At 38.2% G+C, this 23,758-nt stretch overlaps 1 protein-coding gene across 4 annotated transcripts in view; it reads left to right on the top strand.

The window, feature by feature from the left end:
* The window catches only part of GFM1 (G elongation factor mitochondrial 1), a 56,289-nt gene that overhangs the window by 9,865 nt on the left and 22,666 nt on the right, over nt 1-23,758 (top strand). For 2 of the 4 annotated variants that reach the window (XM_068991495.1, XM_068991435.1), the window contains 8 exons: nt 4,297-4,447; nt 14,089-14,243; nt 14,280-14,282; nt 14,804-14,888; nt 17,475-17,612; nt 19,149-19,250; nt 20,557-20,613; nt 23,119-23,256. In XM_068991495.1, the coding sequence (XP_068847596.1) occupies nt 4,297-4,447; nt 14,089-14,243; nt 14,280-14,282; nt 14,804-14,888; nt 17,475-17,612; nt 19,149-19,250; nt 20,557-20,613; nt 23,119-23,256 (829 nt within the window). The remainder of the gene's footprint in view (nt 1-4,296; nt 4,448-14,088; nt 14,244-14,279; nt 14,283-14,803; nt 14,889-17,474; nt 17,613-19,148; nt 19,251-20,556; nt 20,614-23,118; nt 23,257-23,758) is intronic. The other 2 variants (XM_068991556.1, XM_068991364.1) reach the window with 2 other exon arrangements.

Raw genomic sequence — 23,758 nt, 5'->3', positions numbered from 1 at the left:
TCCCTCACACTAACTACCCTAATTCTACTAACTGCACCCATCATAATAACTAGTCCCAACACCCATAAATCTACCAATTATCCACTTTATGTAAAAACAACCATTTCATGTGCCTTTATCACCAGTATAATTCCCACAATAATATTTATCCATACAGGACAAGAAATAGTCATCTCAAACTGACACTGACTAACCACCCAAACCCTTAAACTATCACTCAGCTTCAAAATAGACTATTTCTCAATAATATTTGTCCCAGTAGCACTATTTGTCACATGATCCATCATAGAATTCTCAATATGATATATACACTCAGACCCCAACATCAACCAATTTTTCAAGTACTTACTCTTATTCCTCATCACAATACTTATTCTCGTCACTGCAAACAATGTCTTTCAACTATTTATCGGCTGAGAAGGAATTGGAATCATATCATTCCTACTAATCGGATGGTGGTATGGACGAGCAGACGCAAACACAGCAGCCCTACAAGCAATCCTGTATAACCGCATTGGCGACATCGGATTCATCCTGGCAATAGCATGATTCCTAACTAACCTTAATACTTGGGATCTTCAACAAATCTTTATACTAAAACCAGAAAACTCAAATCTACCCCTAATAGGCTTAGTACTAGCTGCAACTGGAAAATCTGCACAATTTGGCCTATACCCATGACTGCCCTCTGCAATAGAAGGCCCAACACCCGTCTCAGCATTACTTCACTCAAGTACAATAGTAGTAGCAGGCATTTTCCTACTAATTCGTTTTTACCCATTAACAGAAAATAACAAATTTGCCCAATCTATTATGCTATGCCTAGGGGCTATTACCACACTATTTACAGCAATATGTGCCCTTACCCAAAACGACATTAAAAAAATCATCGCCTTCTCCACATCCAGCCAACTCGGCCTTATAATAGTAACAATTGGAATTAACCAACCCTACTTAGCATTTCTCCACATCTGCACCCACGCCTTCTTCAAAGCCATGTTATTCATGTGTTTCGGTTCTATTATCCACAGCCTAAATGACGAACAAGACATTCGAAAAATAGGAGGCCTATTCAAAGCAATACCATTTACCACAACAGCCCTCATTATTGGCGGTCTCGCACTAACAGGAATACCCTTCCTCACCGGATTCTATTCCAAAGACCTAATTATTGAATCCGCCAACACGTCATATACCAACGCCTGAGCCCTCTTAATAACACTAACTGCCACCTCTTTCACAGCCATCTACAGCACCCGCATTATTTTTTTCGCACTCCTAGGACAGCCCCGATTCCCAACTCTTATTACTATCAATGAAAACAACCCATTCCTAATTAACTCAATCAAACACTTACTAATTGGAAGTCTTTTTGCAGGATTCATCATTTCCAACAACATCCCTCCAACAACAATTCCCCAAATAACCATGCCCCAGTATCTAAAAATAACTGCCCTAGCAGTCACAATCCTAGGCTTCATTTTAGCACTAGAAATTAGTAACATAACCCGCTACCTGAAATTTAGCCATCCATCAAACATATTCAAATTCTCTAACCTATTAGGATATTACCCCACAATTATACACCGCTTAACCCCCTACATAAATCTAACAATAAGCCAAAAATCAGCATCCTCCCTCCTAGACCTAATCTGGCTAGAAACCATTCTACCAAAAACCATTTCACTAACCCAAATAAAAATATCTACCACAATCACAAACCAAAAAGGCCTAATTAAATTATATTTCCTCTCTTTTCTAGTTACAATCCTCGTCAGCACAATTTCACTTAATTTCCACGAGTAATCTCTATAATTACTACACCAATTAATAAAGATCAACCAGTAACAATAACTAATCAAGTACCATAACTGTATAAAGCAGCAATCCCTATGGCCTCTTCACTAAAAAACCCAGAGTCCCCTGTATCATAAATAACCCAATCCCCCATACCATTAAACTCAAACACAATCTCTACCTCCTTATCCTTCAACACGTAATAAACCATAAGAAACTCCATTAACAAACCAGTAATAAATGCCCCCAAAACAACCTTATTAGAAACCCAAATCTCAGGATACTGCTCTATAGCCATAGCCGTCGTATAACCAAAAACCACCATCATACCCCCCAAATAAATTTAAAAAACTATTAAACCTAAAAAAGACCCACCAAAGTTCAACACAATACCACATCCAACCCCACCAGTCACAATCAATCCTAACCCCCCATAAATAGGTGAAGGTTTTGAAGAAAACCCCACAAAACCCATCACAAAAATGACACTTAAAATAAATACAATGTATATTATCATTATTCCCGCATGGAATCTAACCATGACCAATGATATGAAAAACCATCGTTGTTATTCAACTACAAGAACACTAATGACCAACATCCGAAAAACCCACCCACTGATAAAAATTGTAAACAACGCATTTATTGACCTCCCAACTCCATCGAACATCTCATCATGATGAAACTTTGGCTCTCTCCTAGGCATCTGCTTAATTTTACAAATCCTAACAGGCCTATTCCTAGCAATACACTATACATCCGATACAATAACAGCATTCTCCAAGAATTTTTATCAGGTTTATTCACTGCTGTGTCCCCAGCCCTAGAACTATCTGGTACAAAATAGGCACTCAAAAAATATTTTTAAGTGAATGATTACATCCCTTGCCTAGAATTACCAGTGCACACATTTCTGTCTTCTAGAGGTTTTTAAACTTTGTTGTGCATCAGAACCACAGGTGGAACTTCTTAATATATCTGCGCCTTTTCCCAGCCCTAGACCACTGGGTATGTATATTTTGAAAGGAAATTTCTGAAATGAAAGACTTAAGCAGGGACCTTGCCAGGAAGGAAGAAATTAGATTCTGAAGGCTGTGAAGAGCATTCTTTAGGATAATAAGAATTATTTTCTGACTATTTGCGATTTGCTTCTCCCTTCCCCACCCCTTTTTTTTCCAGGAATTTTTTTTCTGAAAAGCTTGTTATTGCTTGACATTAGATTCCATTTTTAAAGAAATACTTTTAAAGTGTTCAGACTGATGTTTGTAAATATCAAGTATGTCCATTTCTCTGTTTTGTGTATTTATTTGTAACTTTTAGCTATCTGGCCCCTAAAGGAATGGAGAATAGAAGTCAAGTTTGAAGAGTCTATCATAATTAGTAAACTTTTTTTTTAACTACAAAATGGAGTATTCTGTATTAAAAAGGATTGTGTAATTGAATTTGTTATTAATGACCCAGAATAGTCAAGTCTCTAATCTTGCTTGTCAAACACAGTGATATTCTGATTAATTTGGTTAATAGAATTTTCCAGTACAGTTGACCCTTGAATAGTGTGGAGATTAGAGGTGTCGATCCCTCATCTAGTCAAAAGTTCAAGTATAACTGTTGACTCCCCCTAAAACTTACCTACTAATAACCTACTGTTGACTGGACGCTATCAAAAATGAAAAGATAATGTGAAAAGAAATTCATATTTATTTACAGGTATAACAGTTCATGCATTGATAAGAAAGAAGCAGCAATGTATTGCTTTATGGTAGCCTAGTGTGACTGGTGTAAAGCAGTAGCCTAGCCTAGTCATTATAAAATTGTTTATGGCATATGATATTATAATCATATTCCTAATACAGTATTGGAAATATTGTGACTTAAAAAAATTACCTGTGATGGTATGCAATTTCTCTAATTCTGTGAGAGAGGCATACTGTATGGATGTAATTCTGTGAAAGCAGAGTTAAAAAACAGTAATAAAACTTAACACATTTTAAATTTCATATTAAATATCACTTACTTATTCCTACATAATAATAGCCTGTCCACTTCAATACAAGTCTTGCACACAATGTAATACAAGTATTTTTGCATGTTTATTGAAAAACACCTTTGTATAAGTGGACCTGCACAGTTCAAACTTGTATTGTTCATGGGTCAGCTGTACTCATGGGCTTTGGAGTCAGTTTGGCTTTGAATTGTGTGTGGCTCATATATTTACTGGTAGTACAACCTTGAACGATTTGCTTTGCCTTTTTTAAAGTATTTTGTCCACTGTTCCATCTGAATTTTACAGATACATATTTTTCTTATTTGTGATTTTAATGCAAAAATATCAGAGCTCTTACCTCAAAAAACATTTTGGCTGTTAGTTTATCTTTTTCATTGATAACTTATATGTTTAATTGAATATTCTTTTTCCAGATTAATTTTTATTGGAGTAAAGTTAATTACAACTTAATTGAATATTCTTAAAGCACCAAAATAAAACATTTCTTCTCTTAGTCAGATTGTTCGATACGGGGAAATTCCAGCAGAATTCAGGGCAGCGGCAGCAGGCCACCGGCAGGAGCTGATTGAATGTGTTGCTAATTCAGATGAGCAACTTGGAGAGATGTTTCTGGAAGAAAAAACTCCCTCAATCTCAGATTTAAAGGCAGGTGCTCTCAAAATATGTCTTATATTAACAAGAAAAAGAGGGTTTTTTGGGGTTTTGTTTTTGTTTTTTTGTAGGGAAGGGACATGATGCTTTTATGTAGGGGCTTTATTAATGAAATCCGAGCAAAGTTGTTTAACATAATTGGTTCCTTCAAAAAAAGTGTGACATGGCATATTACTCTTTTTTTAAGTAGTAAGTTATATAAAATGGGAAAGGAATCAGTTTGTTCTAAGAAAAAAGATATTTAAACAGTGAACCTCTTGAACCTATCTGTAGCAAAAAGAAAAAAAAGATAAACTATACATGTATGCTGTTGACTATTTGGAAGGCCATAGATTCCTTTACTTGATTGTTCAGCTCTTTAAAATGAAGTGATCACCTGCCTAAGACTGGTATTCAGTTTTTAAATAGACAGTTCTCCATTGCTGTTGCTCGGTCGCCCAGTCATGTTGCGAAATTGCGAAGCCCGACTCTTTGCGGCCCTGTGGACTGCAGCACGCCAGGCCTCCCTGTCCCTCACCATCTCCCAGAGTTTGCCCAAGTTCATGTTCAGTGCATCGGTGATGCCATCCAGCCATCTCATCCTCTGACACCCTCTTCTCCTGCCCTCAATCTTTCCCCGCATCAGGGACTTTTCCAATGAGCTGTCTGTCTGTATCAGGTAACTAAAATACTGGAGCTTCAGCTTCAGCATCAGTCATTCCAGTGGATTTTCAGGGTTGATCTCCCTTAACATTGACTGATGTGATCTCCTTGCTGTCCAGGGGACTTTCACAAGTCTTCTCCAGCCCCACAGTTCGAAGGCATCAATTTTTTGGCATTCTGTGTTCTTTACCATTCAGCTCTCAGAACCACTGGGAAAACCATAGACTTAACTGTACGGATCTTTGTCGGCAGAGTAATGTCTCTGCTTTCAACACACTGTCTAGGTTTGTCGTCGATTTCCTGCCAAGAAGCAATTGTCTTATGATTTCATGGCTGCAGTCACTGTGTGCAGTGATTTTGGAGCCCAAGAAGAGGAAAACTGTCACTGCTTCCACCTTTTCCCCTTCCATTTGCCATGCAGTATGGGGCCAGATGCCATTATTTTAGTTTTTTTTTTTTTTTTTTTTTTTTTAGTCTTAAGCCAGCTCTTTCATTCTCCTCCTTCACTCTCATCAAGAGGCTCTTTAGTTCTTCTTCGCTTTCTGCCATTGGAGTGGTATCATCCCCATATTTGAGGTTGTTGATGTTTCTCCCACCTGTCTTGATTCCGGCTTGTAACTCATCCAGCCCAGCATTTCTCATGATATGCTCAATGTGTTGCTTAAACAAACAGGGTGACAGCCCTATTGTACTCATTTCTCCATCTTGAACGAATCAGTTGTTCCATACAGGGTTCTAACTGTTGCTTCTTGACCCACATACAGGTTTCTCAGAAGACAGATAAAATGATCTGGTGTTCCCATCTCTTTAAAAGCTTTCCACGTTTGTCATGATCCACACAGTCAAAGGTTTTAACGTAGTCAATGAAACAGAGATAGATGTTTTTCTGAAACTCCCTTGCTTTCTCTATAATCTAGGGAATGTTGGCAATTTGATCTCTAGTTCCTCTTCCTTTTCTAAACCCACCTTGGACATCAGGAAGTTCTTCATTCGCATAATGCTGAAGCCTGGCTTGCAAGATTTTAAGCATGACCTTACTAGCATGGGAGATGAGTGCAGTTGTCCGATGGTTAGCACATTCGTTGGTACTACCCTTCTAGGGAATTGGGATGCGGATTGACCTTTTCCAGTCCTGTGGCTACTACTGGGTCTTCCAGATTTGCTGCCATAAAAACCTTGATGGTGTCATCCTTTAGGGATTTGAATAGTTCTGCTGGAATTTCATCGCATTCACTAGCTTTATTAACAGCAGGGCTTTTTAAGGCCCACTTGACTTTGCACTCCAAAACGTCTGGTTCTGGGCTACTAACAACACCGTTGTAATAATCTGGTTCATTAAGATCTTCTTTATATAGTTCTTCTGTGTATTCTTTTCATCTCTTCTAGATCTTCAGCATCTACTAGGTCTCTACCATTTTATCCTTTATTGTGCCTATCTTTGGGCAGAATGCTCCCTTGATGTTTCCAGTTTTTCTGAAGAGATCTCTAGCCTTTCCCCACTTGTTTCTTCTATTATTAAGCATGGTTCATTGAAGAAGGCCGTTTTTCCTCTTCTAGCTATTTTTTGGAACTCTGTGTTTAATTGGATATAGCTTTCCCTCATTCCCTTGCTTTTCACTTTTCGCTTTGCTCTTCCGCTGTTTATAAGGTCTCCTCAGACAACCACTTTGCCTTCTTGCTTTTCTTTTTCTTTGGGATGATTTTCTTCGCCACTTGCTGTGCAGTATGGACCTCTGTCAGTAGTTCTTTACTGTTAATTAGATCTAGTTGCTCCAACCTATTTGTTACCTCTACTGCGAATTCATACAGCATTTGATTGAAGGCATACCTGGCTGGCCTGTTGTTTTTCCTGGTTTTCTTTAGTTTACACCTGAACTTTGCTATGAGACACTGATGATCTGAGCCACAGTTAGCTCCACATCTTGTTTTTGCTGACTGTATACAGCTTCTCCATCTTCAGTTATAAAGAATATAGTCAGTTTGATTTCAGTATTGACTAATTTGGTGATGTCCATGTGTAAAGTCATCTCTTGTGTTGTTGAAAAAGGGTATTTGTTATGACTGGTGCATTCTCTTGGCAGAATTCTGTTAACCTTTGCCCTGCTTCATTATGTTCTCCAAGGCCAAACTGCCTTCCTGCTTTTGCATTCCAATCCCCGATGGTGAATAGAACATCTCTTAGGTGTTAGTTCTAGAAGGTCTTCTAGGTCTTTGTAGAATTGATCAGCTTCAGCTTCTTCTGCATTGGTAGTAGGGGCGTAGACTTGGATTACTCTGATGTTGAATGGCTTGCCTTGGAAACGAATTGAGATCATTCTGTCTGTTTTGGGGCTGTAGCCAAGTACTGTATTTCTACTCTTTTGTTGATTATGAAGACTACTCCTCTTCTTCTACGGGATTCTTGCCCACAGTAGTAGATATAATGGTCATCTGAATTTTTTTTTAAATATCAATTTATTTATTTTAATTGGAGGCTAATTACTTTACAGTGTTGTATTGGATTTGCCATACATCAACATGAATCTGCCACGGGTGCACACGTGTTCCCCATCCTGAACCCCCCTCCCACCTCCCTCCCCATACCATCCCTCTGGGTCATCCCAGTGCACCAGCCCCGAGCATCCTGTATCATGCATCGAACCTGGACTGGCGATTCATTTCACATATGATATTATACATGTTTCAATGCCATTTTCCCAAATCATCCCACCCTCGCCCTCTCCCACAGAGTCCAAAAGACTGTTCTATACATCTGTGTCTCTTTTGCCGTCTCACATACAGGATTATCATTACCATCTTTCTAAATTCCATATATATGCATTAGTATACTGTATTGGTGTTTTTCTTTCTGGCTTTCTTCACTCTGTGTAATAGGCTCCAGTTGCATCCACCTCATTAGAACTGATTCACATGTATTCTTTTTAATGGCTGAGTAGTACTCCATTGTGTATATGTACCACAGCTTTCTTATCCATTTGTCTGCTGATGGACATCTAGGTTGCTTCCATGTTCTGGCTATTATAAACAGTGCTGCGATGAACGTTGGGGTACACGTGTCTCTTTCAATTCTGGTTTCCTTGGTGTGTATGCCCAACAGTAGGATTGCTGGGTCATATGGCAGTTCTATTTCCAGTTTTTTAAGGAATCTCCACACTGTTCTCCATGGTGGCTGTACTAGTTTGCATTCCCACCAACAGTGTAAGAGGCTTCCCTTTTCTCCACACCCTCTCCAGCATTTATTGCTTGTAAACTTTTGGATAGCAGCCATTCTGACTGGTGTGAAATAGTACCTCATTGTGGTTTTGATTTGCATTTCTCTGATAATGAGTGATGTTGAGCATCTTTTCATGTGTTTGTTAGCCATCTGTATGTCTTCTTTGGAGAAATGTCTGTTTAGTTCTTTGGCCCATTTTTTGATAGGGTTGTTTATTTTTCTGGAATTGAGCTGCAGGAGTTGCCTGTATATTTTTTTAGCTTAATTCTTTGTCAGTTGCTTCATTTGCTATTATTTTCTCCCATTCTGAAGGCTGTCTTTTCACCTTATAATTTCCTTTGTTATGTAAAAGCTTTTAAGTTTAATTAGGTGCCATTTGTTTATTTTTGCTTTTATTTCCAGTATTCTGGGAGGTGGGTCATATAGGATCCTGCTGTGATTTATGTCGGAGAGTGTTTTGCCTATGTTCTTCTCTAGGAGTTTTATAGTTTCTGGTCTTACGTTTAGATCTTTAATCCATTTTGATTTTATTTTTGCGTATGGTGTTAGAAAGTGTCCTACTTTCATTCTTTTACAAGTGGTTGGCCAGTTTTCCCAGCACCACTTGTTAAAGAGATTGTCTTTTCTCCATTGTATATTCTTGCCTCCTTTGTCAAAGATAAGGTGTCTATAGGTGCATGGATCTCTGGGCTTTCTATTTTGTTTCATTGCTCTATATTTCTTTATGCTAGTACCATACTGTCTTGATGACTGTGGCTTTTTAGTAGAGCCTGAAGTCAGGCAGGTTGATTCCTCCAGTTCCATTCTTCTTTCTCAAGATTGCTTTGGCTATTTGAGGTTTTTTGTATTTCCATACAAATTGTGAAATTATTTGTTCTAGCCCTGTGAAAAATACCTTTGGTAGTTTGATAGGGATTGCATTGAATCTATAGATTGCTTTGCGTAGTATACTCATTTTCACTATATTGATTCTTCCAATCCATGAACACAGTATATTTTTCCATCTATTAGTGTCCTTTCTTTCACCAGTGTTTTATAGCTTTCTATGTATAGGTCTTTAATTTCTTTAGGTAGATATATTCCTAAATATTTTATTCTTTTCATTGCAATGGTGAATGGAATTGTTTCCTTAATTTCTCTTTCTATTTTCTCATTATTAGTGTTATATAGAAATGCAAGGGATTTCTGTGTGTTGATTTTATATCCTACAACTTTACTATATTCATTGATTAGCTCTAGTAATTTTCTGGTGGAGTCTTTGGGGTTTTTTATGTAGAGGATCATGTCATCTGCAAACAGTGAGAGTTTTACTTCTTTTCCAATCTGGATTCCTTTTATTTCTTTTTCTGCTCTGATTTTTGTGGCCAAAACTTTGAAAACTATGTTGAATAGTAGCAGTGAAAGTGGGCACCCTTGTCTTGTTCCTGACTGTAGGGGAAATGCTTTCGATTTTTCACCATTGAGGATAATGTTTGCTGTGGGTTTGTCATATATAACTTTTATTATGTTGAGGTATGTTCCTTCTATTCCTGCTTTCTGGAAAAGTTTTTATCATAAATGGATGTTGAATTTTGTCAAAGGCTTTCTCTGCATCTGTTGAGATAATCATGTGGCTTTTATTTTTCAATTTGTTAATGTGGTGTATGGTCATCTGAATTAAATTCACCCATTCCTGTCTGTTTTAGTTTGCTGATTCCTAAGATGTCAATGTTTATTCTTACCATCTTCTGTTTGACCATGTCCAGTTTTCCTTGATTCATGGACCTGACATTCCACATTCCTATGCAGTACTCTCATGAACTGTATAAAAGGCCAAAAAGATATGACCCCTGGGGTACTCATCTTCGGTGTCTTATCTTTTTGGCCTTTTATACAGTTCATGAGATTCTCACGGCAGGTATACTGGGGTGGTTTGCCATTCCCTCCTCCAGTGGAGCACGTTTTGTCAGAACTCTCTGCTGTGACCCGTCCATCTTGGGTGGCCCTGCACGGCATGGCTCATAGCTTCGTTGAGTTATACAAGCCCCTTCGCCACCAAGGTAGTGAGCCATGAAGGGGATACTTAAACAGCCAACCTCTTGGACATATCCTTATTAAAAAGAGAGAAGATAAACTAGAAATGTACACTGTTGACTATTTAAAAGGCCATATAGATTTCTTTACTTGATTGTTCAGCTCTTTAAAATGAAGAGAAAATCACCTGCCTAAGACTGGTATTCAGTTTTTAAATAGTTCTCCATAAAAGAGAACAAATGACTCAATAAGCACATGATAAGATGCTCAACATCACTAGTCATTGGGGAAGCAAATGAAAACCACAGTGAGATACCACTTTATTCATTAGGACGACTGTTACTTAAAAAGCTTAGTAACAAGTGTTGGTGAGGATTTAAAGAAATTGAAATCCTTGTGCATTGCTGGTGGGAATGTAAAATGATGCTTCTTCTGTGGAAAACAGTATGGTGATTTCTCAAAAAAAAAATTAAACCCAGAACTACCATGTTGTTTCATTCAGTTGCTAAGTTGTGTCCGATTCTTTGCAATCCCATGGACTGTAGCACGCCAGGCTCCTGTGTCCTCCATTGTCTCCCAGAGTTTGCTCAGATTCATATCCAAGAACTTCCATACGGTCCAGCAATTCCATTTTTATGTACACAAGAGAATTGAAAGCAGGGATCAGATATTTGCATACCAGTGTTGATAGCAGCATGAGTCACAGTAGCTCAGAGTTGGAAACACTGGATTCACTGGATTCAGAGTTGGATTCACTGCCAATCAGTGAATGAAGGACAGATAACATTGGCGTGTTCATACAGTGGGGTATTATTCAGCTTTAAAAAGGAACCAGATTCTAATACATGCTACAATATGGGTAATTCTTAAGGATATCACGTTAAGTGGAATAAGCCAAACATAATAGGACAAATATTGTATGATTACACTTCTGTGGGATAGCCAGAAGAGTCAAGTTCCTAGTAGGACAGTGGTTACCAGGGGCTGGGGGAGGGGAGAATGGGAAGTTTGATGGATCCAGAGTTTCAGTTTGGGGTGATGAAAAGTTTTGGAGACAGATAGTGGTGACAGCAATGTGAATGTACTTAATGCTGCTAAACTGTACACTTACTTAATGGTTAAAATAGTCAATTTTGTGATGTTTACGTTATCATAGTAAAAAAAGACTGACACTTATTTTGCCAAACCACTTCGTGCACTTAGCAGAGATAAGATAAATAAACAATGTATGTAATACAGTACACTCGGAGTTTATAGATCAGATGCACAAGGAAAGAACCCTGTTGAAGCTGACATGCTTACTAACATATCTCAGCTTGAGTTCTGTACCATTCAGAAAGGCCTTATCACCTCAGCTCTCTAATGACTAAAGAACTCCGTATAGGAAAGTATGGGTCTGGGCCTTAAATAAGGTCAAGCAGTGTATCCTGAGAACCACCAAAGAGAGGTCTTGATCTATTAAAGGGAATGTGTCAGGAGTCCCCAAGACCACTCCAGATTCTGTGATTCACTGGGAGTCAGGACTCAGCACGTAGTCACACTCATGGCTCTGGTACATTACAGTGAAAGAGAACAAAGCAGAATCAGCAAAGGGAAAAGGCGTGTGAGGTAACGTCCAGAAGAAACCAGGTGTAAGCTTCCAGGCACTCTCAGGTGGAGTTTTGCCGTGCATGCCTGTGTCCTCGAGCAGCAAGTTGTGACTGTACCTGTGAAATGTCTACCGGAGAAGGTCATTAGAGACTCAGTGCCCAAGGTTTCACTGGAGGCTGGTCACATAAGGCTTCCCTGGTAGGTTAGATGGTAAATTATTAAACTGCAATGCAGGAGAGCTAGGATCAATCCCTGGGTTGGGAAGATCCCCCTGGAGAAGGGAATGGCTACCCACTCCAGTATTTTTGTCTGGAGAATTCCATGGACAGAGGAGCCTGGCCAGCTATGATCCATGGGGTCAGAGAGTCAGGTGTGACTGAACGACGCACATACTCACGTAGACACACCCTGCCTAGCACATACCAATTTCCAGACTTTCAGAAGGAAAGCAGGTATTTAGCATACATCCCACTGTTTTTGCAGCAGTATAGGCAGTGAACCAGTCTTACCAGCTCTGGAATGCTGGGAATCCCCTGATACCCAGATTCCCAGAAGCCAGCCAGGGGCCAGCCTTGCAGGGGGCTTTCAGCGAGAGCGCTTTCAGTCCTGCTGCATTTCCTGCTTTCTTCCAGGGTGCAGTGTACTTTAGTTTCTGTGTTATCGTTGGATATATTAGGGACAGTGGGAAGGCAACAGTTTTCAAGTGTGAATGTGATTCTTACAAAGTAAGGGAAATTTGGGGTAAGAACATAGCTTTTGTTAGGCTGGTATAGGTTTAGCTTTAATTTCTCCTTTTTTCTATTTATCAACCACACTCATGTTTCTCTGTTCAGTGGAAGTAAAGAAGGTGTGGTAAGATTCATTCGTTCCTACTTTTGCATATAAGGGAGGGTTGGAAAGTCAAAAATGTGACTTTGTGGCCTAAGGTAGCCTCAGTGGTTAGTGACCAAGCCATTTCTGGTTCCTAGAAAAAGCAAGTTTTTAAGAGAGTTTCAAATAGTAATTGCTTCCTTAACACTCTTATTTTCTGCTTTTTATACTCCTTTTATTGTGCTCAGTTGTTATCCTAGTTTTCATTGTGATGTTTAGACATTGTGGTTATAAATGTGTTGCTTTTAGCTTTGTGGAATATCTAGGTTTCTATTTTTCCTGAGGACTGAGAAATAACTATGCTGCTCCATATTCCTGCTGCACCAACAACTGTGGTGGGTTGTGGCCGCAGCACAGACTGCGGTTGGCCTCTTCCAGCCGCCAGAGCTAAAGCTCTACTGCCCCCTCTGAGGCCTGTACCTAGTAGCCCCTGAGGAGCAAGGCTGGGGCACATGGATGGTGCTTGCACGAGAGGTTGGTACAGGACCAGGAGGTCGTTATTTGCAGCCTGTTACTATCAGGACCCTTAATTTATGAGCAACTTGCACTGGTTTGGCTTCCCGTATGTTTAATCCTTTAAAAAAAGAAAACAAATTGGTTAATTGTTTTTTTAATAGATGATACTTTCATATGGTTTAAACATTTAAAAACTATATAAAGGTACACAGTTAAGAAGTCCCTTACCTGGCTCTCATCTGCCCGGCGCTCTGTGCTGTGCTTAGCTGCGCAGTCGTATCCAACTCTTTATGACCCCATGAACCCTGCCAAGCTCCTCTGTCCATGGGGATTCTCCAGGCAAGAATACTGGAGTGGATTGCCATGCCCTCCAGGGAATCTTCCCAACCAGGGATCAAACCCAGGTCTCCCGCGTTGCAGGCAGATTCTTTTCTGTCTGAGCCACTCTGGGCCCCATTCCTAAACCAGGTTGCCAGTTAATAGTTTCTGGTGTTTCTTTCCATAGATTTTTGTTTTGTTCTGTTTGCATATATATTGCCTTTTCCTCTATTTTACAGTTTTTAACATACCATTTACACTGTCCTGTATAGTTTTTTCTCCAAATTGAAAGTTAGTGACATTCTAAGGGTTGAAAGCAGTTACAGTGTTGAAAGTTAAATAGCCTTTTTCTTTCTATTTTGGGGCGGGGCATATTTTGACCTTAAGTTGTAGAGAACCCCATTCCAGTCTCCACTAAAGCCAGTACTCCAAAGAGTATCAATTTATTTCATTCATTGGTTGCTTTATAATTGATCTGAAACACAAAATGTAACTTTCAGATGAACTAATTTTTTTTTTTTTTCTTTTGTAGCTTGCCATTCGAAGAGCTACTCTAAACAGGTCATTTACTCCTGTCTTTTTGGGAAGTGCCTTGAAAAACAAAGGAGTTCAGCCTCTTTTAGATGCTGTTTTAGAATACCTCCCGAATCCATCTGAAGTCCAGAATTATGCTATTCTTAATCAGGAGTAAGTCTTGGAAATTGATTTCTAGTCTATGCACAGAGAGTTAAACATCTGTGCACTGGAAAGGAATTTAAGAATGGTTTTAGAAATTATGTTGCATTTGTGGGTTTTTTCCAATAATTTATAAAAACCAATCTTTATTTTTGTTGTGTAACAATTTTGGCATAAAGAAAAATATTTATTATACCTTCCCATATCATATTCTGTTCGTAAGTTAAAATATGGTTTGTTTCATTATCAAGATTTACATCATTAGAAAATTTTCTCATTTGGAACCAATTTTTTTTTTTTATGTTATTTAAGAAACAAAAATTTTTTAAGCTTTCATTATTTTTTTCTGAGACTCATTTTGTGTTTATTTTTCTACTCTGGTCCTGTCATAGTGCATTATTGGCCAGAAGTTATTCTTGTTGATCCCATTCAGTGAAATTTCACTTAAGAATAAGCTCAGAAATGTTCAGTGCAAGTGTGGTTTTTCTCAGGTAATATTCTGATGAAACAAATTGATATAAAAGAAATATCAAATGTTGCATCTCAAAAATGTATATGTCTTTTATTTTAAGTGACTCCCAAGAGAAAACCAAAATCTTAATGAACCCCAAAAGAGACAGTTCCCATCCATTTGTTGGCCTGGCTTTTAAACTGGAGGTAAGTTGCTTTCTAATGTATTTAACTGATGTATATAGAATTTTTCTTTTCTTTTAGACTTTTATTCCTATTACAAAGTGACTCTTAGGAAAGATTTAGTTACAGATTCCTCCACTGTAAAGTTACTTTGTCCCCCATCCTGTTCATACTGACTCTAGAAGGTTTCTATGCACAGCCCACACTTAAGGGGTGGGGAATTACTTTCTTCCTCCATGAGGGGGCAGTGTCTCTGTGAGTTACATGGGATTCTTCTGAAAGGGAGAGTTGTCCTTTCTCGCCCATATTTATTTATTCAGTCATTTGTTTTTATCAGTCTGGACTTATGTATATTTGTTTCATACTTTGAGTTAAAATCCAGTACTATGTTATTTATTTTACTGCCAGATCGAGCACTTTCGCTGTTGGTGCTCTTTCAGGCGGCTTTTGTGTCCCTTAGACATTCCCCAGTATTTTGCTTCTTTGAGCACTTCCTTACCTTCCAGGCTTATGTTGTATATTCCCTGCCCTAGCCCGAGAATCAGCTGTTTGTCTAAGAGTCCTGGTTCCTTTTAATTGTGAATGGTATTAGGAACCAAGATTTGGGGACTGGGTGTGCTTTTTGTTGTGGTGTTGCTTCTGTGTATAATATTTTAAGGAGGAAAAAGGTAGATAAGTCGAAAGTGTTCGAGGGTGGTTATTTCTGGGATGGAATTATACTGGGGGTGTGCTTTTTCCTAGTTTTTATTTTTAAATTTTTACAGTATGATTTTTGTTCTAAATCCAGGAAAAGTAATTCTAAGTTAAAAGTAGAAATAACATTGCAATGACAGTGTTTGTCTATTAGGCGTCTTTGGCTGCGTTGGGTCTTTGTGGGCTGTGTGCGAGCTGTCTCTAGTCAGGGTGAGCAGGGGCTACTCTCTGTTGCAGCGCTTGGGCTTCTCATTGCAGCGGCTTCTCTCGCTGCGGAGCACGGGCCCTAGGCACACCGTCAGTGGTTGCAGCGCATGGGCTGAGTTGCTCCATGGCGTGTGGAGTCTTCCTGGACTAGGGATGAAACCCATGTCCCCTGCATTGCCAGGCCAACTCCCATCCGCTGTGCCACCAGGGAAGTCCTAGGAATATTTTTCTTAGAATACTCAGGATGTGTTTCTTGAGTAAAAGATATAAAATATTTTGAATGTTTAATGGTATATATTGCCAGATTGCTTTCATATTTTTAGTTTCAGGTGGACAGGGAAGAGACTCAGCCATACACATTCATGTATCCATTCTTCCCCAAACTCCCCTCCCATCCAGGCTGCCACATAACATAGAGCAGAGTTCCCTGTGCTAAACAGTAGGTCTTTCTTGGTTATCCATTTTAAATGTAGCAGTGTGTATATGTCCATTTCCTTAACCATCCCTCCCCCCAATCTTTTTCCCCATATCTTGCCTTCATTCTTAATAATAGAAAACATTTTTCCATATAATCATTATGCAATTCTGTGTCTTCTTTTGTAATTCCCTCTTTATTTTTTTGTTTTTCCCTTTTAAAAATTAGAGTCAAAGTGTTTTACTTACTTGTATGAATCTTTCTCTAATAAAATTTTTAAAAACCAATTAGTTTAAAATTTACATAGTCAAATACATCAATCTTTGTCTTTTGTCATTTTCTCAATCTTCCTCTTTGATTATATTCTATAAATACTTACTTTTATCTCTTCTGCTTTCTTGTGGGTTTTTTTGTTTTTTTCATTGTTAATCCTATTGGACTTTGTTTTGCTGAATGCAGTATTAGGATCTAAGTGTATTTCCTCTGTCTCCAAATAGAAGAACATTTGTACAGTTACCAGTTTTTGAACAGTGTCAAATTTTTTCATTGATTGTCATGTCTCCTTTTTTATCTGTTGACTAATGAATTAAACATTTTAGATATTTATTCTATAAGAGCTATTTTAATATTTTGAAGTATTTAACATGTTCTTATATCAGAGTTATTTTCTGTTTTTAGCTTTTCTTCTAAATATTAAAAATCACTAATAATATATTTTAAGAGTCCTCTTTGGAATTTTATTGCTATTGTATAAACCTAAATATTAATATGGAAGAACTGGCAACTTTTAAATATTTACCTAACATTGAGTGTTAATATTCAGGAGGAAATGATCCTGATTATTCATTTTATATTCAATTACTTTACAGAATTCATATTTGCATAGCTTTCCAGGTGATTATCAGTTTTTCTAACATGTATAGTCTTTCATTTCTAATGATATTTTTGTTGTCTTTCTCATATAATATTACCTTATTTTTATATCTTACTGTATTAAACTGAACTTATGAAATAACTGCCTTATTATATAATTTTAAAACTTTTTCTAATAACTTTTTTCAGAGGAAACAAAAGTAGTGTCTTGGATTTTGATATCAGAAAGAACAAGAACCATTTAACTTTATTCAAAACTAGCATCAAAGTAGTTTATGACAATAAGCTGAAACATATATATGTAAGTTGTACTACTAAAACTGAGAGCAAGTATTTGAAGGTGATTATGAAATTTTCCTCTTATTTTTGATTCCTATGTTTCTTTTTTACTCTTTCTGTCCTTACCTAATCTTGACTTCTAGGCGGGTCGATTTGGCCAGTTAACTTACGTTCGCAATTATCAAGGAGAGTTGAAGAAAGGTGATAACATCTATAATACAAGGACGAGAAAGAAAGTGCGTGTGCAGCGACTGGTCCGCATGCATGCCGACATGATGGAGGCGAGTACCCGCGCTTTGTTGTACGATCAGAAATTTCTCTCATGCAGTTGAAATAGGTCTGCTTTTTTGGTATCCTGAGCTCCACAAGAAAATCACCTCTAGTTGAATGTGTTTCCCTAGCTTCTTCCTTTTTAGTTAGGTGGGCTACATTTCTCATGTAGCGCTTTGGTGTAGGCTAAATGAGCACATATTAAATGGCAACCCACTCCAGTGCTCTTGCCTGGAGAACCCCAGGGATGGCAGAGCCTGGTGGGCTGCCATATATGGGGTTGCACAGAGTCGGACACGACTGAAGCAACTTAGCAGCAAGAACACATTTTATACCACCATTTGTGAGTTAGCTGTCTTGCCTCAGTGGCCAGGGTTAGGGAGAAGGGACAGCACTTTCCTCAAGAGCTAACCTTGGAAAGAGTATAATAGGTTTTTAGTTCAGTGGAACTGTGGTTCTCAAAAGTAAATGAGAATAATAAATTTACATTAACTTCCCATATTGCTCAGTGGATTTACTTCCTAAAATATGGAAATAGAATCAACCCCCTAGAAGGGCTTTATTGGTGCTAGAGTTGATTTAAAGATTTAAAACCTCTGAAGGCCTATTCTGGGAGATAAACTTTGGCTTATGATTTGACTTTTTGAATTGGCTCTGAACCTGTCCTAGCCTTCTGTGGTCCACAGGGTTAAGTGTTGGCAGGAATACCAAGTACAGGAGATTGTCTTCTCCTTGCACCCTTTCCCAGTTCAGCTCTGTTATTCCTAGAGAAATTTATTAGTCTAAGCAAAATCTTATGGTGGACATTTTTGGTGTCCATAACTGTTGTATCTCCTGGAAAATGAATAGACAGTCTTTCAAAATTAGACATCGTTGTTTTTGAAATAGGCAGCAGGGGGCAGGCTAGAGGGTTTAGTGATTGTCACAGCTGTTTCATGGGCCAGAAGGATCCCTATAGCTGTGTAACCATTAAAGCAAGACACACACACTTGCTCATTCACAGCCACAGCTGTTATGAATGAACTGTTAATTTAAAAGGACAAAGACTAGGAAGTTTAGAGGCCCCAGTGCTTTATTCTTAGATTTCCTGTTTTCTTAACTGCTTACATCTCCTGCCTTTGTTTTCAAAACTTCCTTTGCAAGTTTTCCGTGTATGCCTTTGTCATACACATTTCCTTGTTAGACAATGGCAGCACCTATAGTACTACATACTTTTTAATTCTATAGGAATAACTTTAGAACCATGAGGCTCTGTGTTCTGTTGGTACTGCAGATCCTCCAAGTAAAGATGCTGTGTTCTGAGTTTCCATTTACAGTAGAATCTTGCCAGTTGAGATGTGGTTTAAATAAGAGCCCTGTTGAAGGTGTATCTCACCATGGTTGATTGTTGGTATTGCATTGATTCTATCTAATTCTGTGTGGAATTCATGGTGAGATTCTGGCATGTTTGTTTGTGCACAGTGTGTTTATTGTGCAATTACTTTTTAGTGATTATGTACAGATTTGAGTTACTTGCAAGTATCATTCTGTATTATTTCTTTCTTTAGGATGTTGAGGAAGTGTTTGCTGGAGACATCTGTGCATTGTTTGGCATTGACTGTGCCAGTGGAGACACATTCACAAACAAAGATAATAGCGGCCTTTCTATGGTAAGTCATTTAACTTCAAAGCTGTTTATCACTTGCATTTCAAAAGTGTATATTTTGGTACTTCAGAAAAGCACATAAGTTTTCATTGAGTGCCACAGGCAGCAAGTATAGATTGGCTGTGGCTCTTTTAATGTCAACTGAACAAGTGCCCTGTGTTAGCTAACTTACCTGATTTTTCTTAGTAAAATCATTCCACCATCCTCCAAGGTTTAGCATGGAGGGTAAATCTCCACTAGGTAACCTGGACTGTGTGGCTGTGATTCCTCCCCACTGTGGGTGCATCCCTGGTTGCCGTCACCATCATCAGGCTGGTCCCAGCCAAGTGCTCCTTCCTTAGTAACTCACAGCTGGAGAGAGGATGCCTCCCTCAGTCTCCTAGAGAACCATAAGAGCAGACTGTAACATTTAGGCTGGACTCAGGGGAATTGCATGACAGACCAGAACTGTGCTCTGCAGGCAGGATGCAACTAGGAGAGTATGCTCAGGGCACTTCCTGCCTTTCAGTCCTCTTCACTCCCGCCCCCTTTTTGCCCCCACAGGAGGGCGGCTCTTTGACAGTATGACCATGTGTTCATGAGGGTGCTTCCTCTCCTGAATTCAATAAAGGAAGAATATGAGTATAAAGGGGATAGGAGCTTACAGTAGGTTGTTTACATATAAGAACTCGTCCAGCCCTAACAGATGATCTCTGTAATAGCTCCTATATCATATGATGAATTCTACATTTTATAATTTAGCTTTTTTGTTTAATATTCTCCGATGTCTGTGTTTTTACATGTGGAGTTAGTACACTACAAAAATCAGTTTCAATAAGTGGACTTTTTAATAAGTATTATTGATGAGACTCTCTAAACTTGGCATTAGCAGTACGAAGGGACTGGAGGTTGTGGGAACTGCTCGAGCTTTGAAGCAAATAGACCTTGGTCAGAGCCTTACTTCTGCCCTGTGCTACGGCTGGCCCTTGACCAAGTTATTCATTTTTCTTGCCAACCCTTTAATTATTTTATTTGTAAAATGGGGATAATAAAATCCATCTGCCTCTCAGAGTTGTGACTAGTTAAATGGGATATTGTATGTATGAAGAATCTAGTCCCTTTCTCTGCTTCTCTTATCAATGATTGCAGTATAACCTTTATTTATATATTAATATATTCATCTAATGAAAAGTAGAGCAAGATACATTTTGTCTACCTTAAAGATGTTGACTATAGTTTTTTTCTGCTGTAAAGAACATTAAAATTAATCCATCTCTGACATTTACAGTACTGTATTTGAATTCTTGTCTGTTCTTTTAAAAATATTTTAGGAGTCAATTCATGTTCCCGATCCTGTCATTTCAATAGCAATGAAGCCATCTAACAAGGTAGGAGTTTGATTTAGCATGTAGTAAATCACAGTAAAACCTTGAGCTCATTTTCACCTGTCTCCACAATGCATATGGTGTCTTGTGATGACCATAAGCACTCTTATGGATTCTGTGTCCTTTTCTGGTATTCAAATCATCTTTTAAAATTTACCAGTCTATTATTAGTAAGTACTCCTCAGCATATTTGAAGAAGTTGATGGTTTTAATGTATTCATGAGACTGTGCTTTATAACTCTTACTGTAGTAAAGGTATATCATTGGCTCCAGAATGGTGAATGTAAGTAACTTCCTAGATGCAGATCATAAGAGATAGAAAAGAGGAAACTGGGGCATTTGTCCTAAATTGCAGAAAAACCTCACTGTAAAGAACAACAGAAAACTGCATCAAGTAATTGCCCCATGGATTATAGTACATCTCCACATCTATGGTAGTTATGCAGTAAATGTCTGATTATGACATGGAAGGCCTGCAAATAAGACTGTTTTGACTCACTTTCAGATATAACAGTTTTATGATTGTATTTCATGTCATTTAGCTTTTCAGCCAAAATTGCTTGAATAGGTTCTGTGTTTGCATAACTTGTCACTGAAATTAGTCCTGATCCTGAACCCTAATTGTTTAGTTCTTAAGTTAGTTATATTCATAACCTTCATGTTAATGTGCTATATTGAAATTAATTCATTTATGCATTGAGTGAACATTTTATGATCTCTTGTCATCTAGGTACTATCATTATAGAACATGTTCTGATTTATTGTCTTATGGATATATTAACGGCTACTGCTTCATCTTCATTTGAGATTTTCCTTCTCAAATTACAGAAAAGAGAATGTCGAGGTGGCAAGAAACATTCAGTCACTCCATCTCAGAAATTGGAAGCAAGTCGAACCTTACATCTTACCACAGTGATAGGCCAGTTTGTTCAAAGTTCTTTGCCAAATTGGTTGCTTTTCCCTTTGGAAGACAAAGGACTAGAAGTTAAAAATATTATTCTTTATTCCTAAATTCAGACTTTATGTAGACATTTTACTGTTGATAGTTCACAATAATGGATGGAAATCAAATGGATCAATATTCAAAAAGCTTTTTGGTGTCTCAGGGTTGTCTGCTTGCTGGAGTTAATACAAATCAAATAATGAAACCCTGCATAAAACCCTGAATCCCAGTAGTGGAGAAAAGGGAAAAGACTTTGGAGGTAGGCTAACTTAAGATTCACTCCTAGTTAGCTGGGTGGCCTTGAGCAAGTCACTTGACTTCTCTGTACCTAGCTTCCTCACCTGTAAAATGGGGATAATTCTACCTTGCAGCCTTATGGTTAGAATTCCAGATAACAGAAACAAAACACATTAACACCTCTTTAGCTATGTATGTGGCTGTTAACACTGGTGATTCAGGGCTTGTTAATTTTCTATTGCTGCCATAAGAAATTAGCAAAAACTTAGTGGCTTAAAAACAGTACAAATGTATTATTTTACAGTTGTATAGGTCACAATTCACAGTTCTTAATGGGATAAAATCAAGTATGGCAAGATTGTGTTCCTTTCTTGGAGGCTCTGGGGGACAGTTTGGTTCCTTGCTTGCTTAGATTGTTGGCAGAATTCAGCTGCTTGCTGTGGGACCTGAGATTTCCGTGCTGTCATCTGAGGGCCATTCCTAGCTTCTAGAGGCTGCTCGTAGCCCCCTTTGTCCTGTCTTCAGTGTCAGCAACAGTGAAATGAGCCCCTCTCATGCTTCAGATATCTCCTGTTATTTCCCGCTTGTCTCTCAACTGCCCTTCTTCATTCCTCTTCCATTTTTAAAGTCTCATGCAATTACATTGGACCTGTCCAGATTATTCATGATAATCTCCCCATCTGAAGAGTCTGTACCTTTAATCACATCCACAGAGTCCCTTTTATCAGGTAACAGTCACAGATGTGGGGGGAATGGGGCATGCCTTTAAAGAAGAACACCATTCTGCTTACCACATAAGGAATTAACATCTAAGGAGGATAGAGGTACATCCCACTACATCCAGGTAGATTATTTGGAAATGGAGATGTCTCAGTGTGCATTTGCTGGTCTTAACTGTCCTCTTGAACCTAGAGTCTTGGTGACCGTGCTGATTTCTTTGATTTAGGATTTCTAAACTCTAACACAGTTACAGTAGATTACAGCCTCAAACAATCCTTTGGTTTAGGATTTCTAAACTCTAACACAGATTCTACTTTCTGTTTTATGGGGAGTTTTCCACAAATGGAGAGATTTTGTCAGTAGGAAAGGGCATAGTTAAGTCTTAGACTCTTGAATCTTGGTGTGAAAAGAAAATTGTGTAAGTTAGCTGTTCCTTGCTCTCTTGTGTGGTTTCCAAGTTCATATATTAAAATAGCATGAAGAACTTAAATGGTAGATCATTTTTATTTAACTGCCCATGTATTTGATTTCATTCAATCAGATTCTAACAGTTTCATTGCTTATCATGCTTAGTACAATATATAATGTGTGTGTTTTTTTTTTTTAAGAATGATCTGGAAAAATTTTCAAAAGGTATTGGCAGGTTTACAAGAGAAGATCCCACATTTAAAGTCCACTTTGACACTGAGAGCAAAGAGACAATTGTATCTGGAATGGGAGAATTACACCTGGAAATTTATGCTCAGGTAGTGAATAACAAAGAAGTTAAAGTCACTTCATTTATGTCTGTGTTTTTCAAGAGTGTGAAAGTCAAGAATTCTCAGTCTAATGGTCGTAAACTAATAGTGGTTCTTCAATCTTCACTCTGGTTTTTTATCCAGATGTGGTACACTGCATCTTCTACTATCTGTTACTAATTAATTACTTTTGATCTCTAAAGCTTTTTATTTGTGAAAGATTGCAGTCAGACCATCCATCCATACCTAGGTCATGGTTCTTTGGGTCAAGTATATCCCTAAGGTCTCAGCCTTAGGGGGACAACCTCAGGGAGAAACCTGCTGAGAAAGTCAGCCCACCAGTACTCACTCTCCAGGCCATTTCTTACCTGTTTTCTTCTCAAGTCAGTACTTGAAGATCAATATAATGTAGATAAACAAATGGGTAGATGGGAGACCCTACTTTCCTAGGAAAGGTCTTATGTGTATATGAATGAGATCAAAATATATATGACTTATTTAATATATCTGA

Source organism: Capricornis sumatraensis, chromosome 1 (assembly GCF_032405125.1).
Source record: "Capricornis sumatraensis isolate serow.1 chromosome 1, serow.2, whole genome shotgun sequence".
NCBI classification, from domain to species: Eukaryota; Metazoa; Chordata; class Mammalia; order Artiodactyla; family Bovidae; genus Capricornis; species Capricornis sumatraensis.
This window is presented reverse-complemented; position numbering and strand designations above follow the sequence as displayed.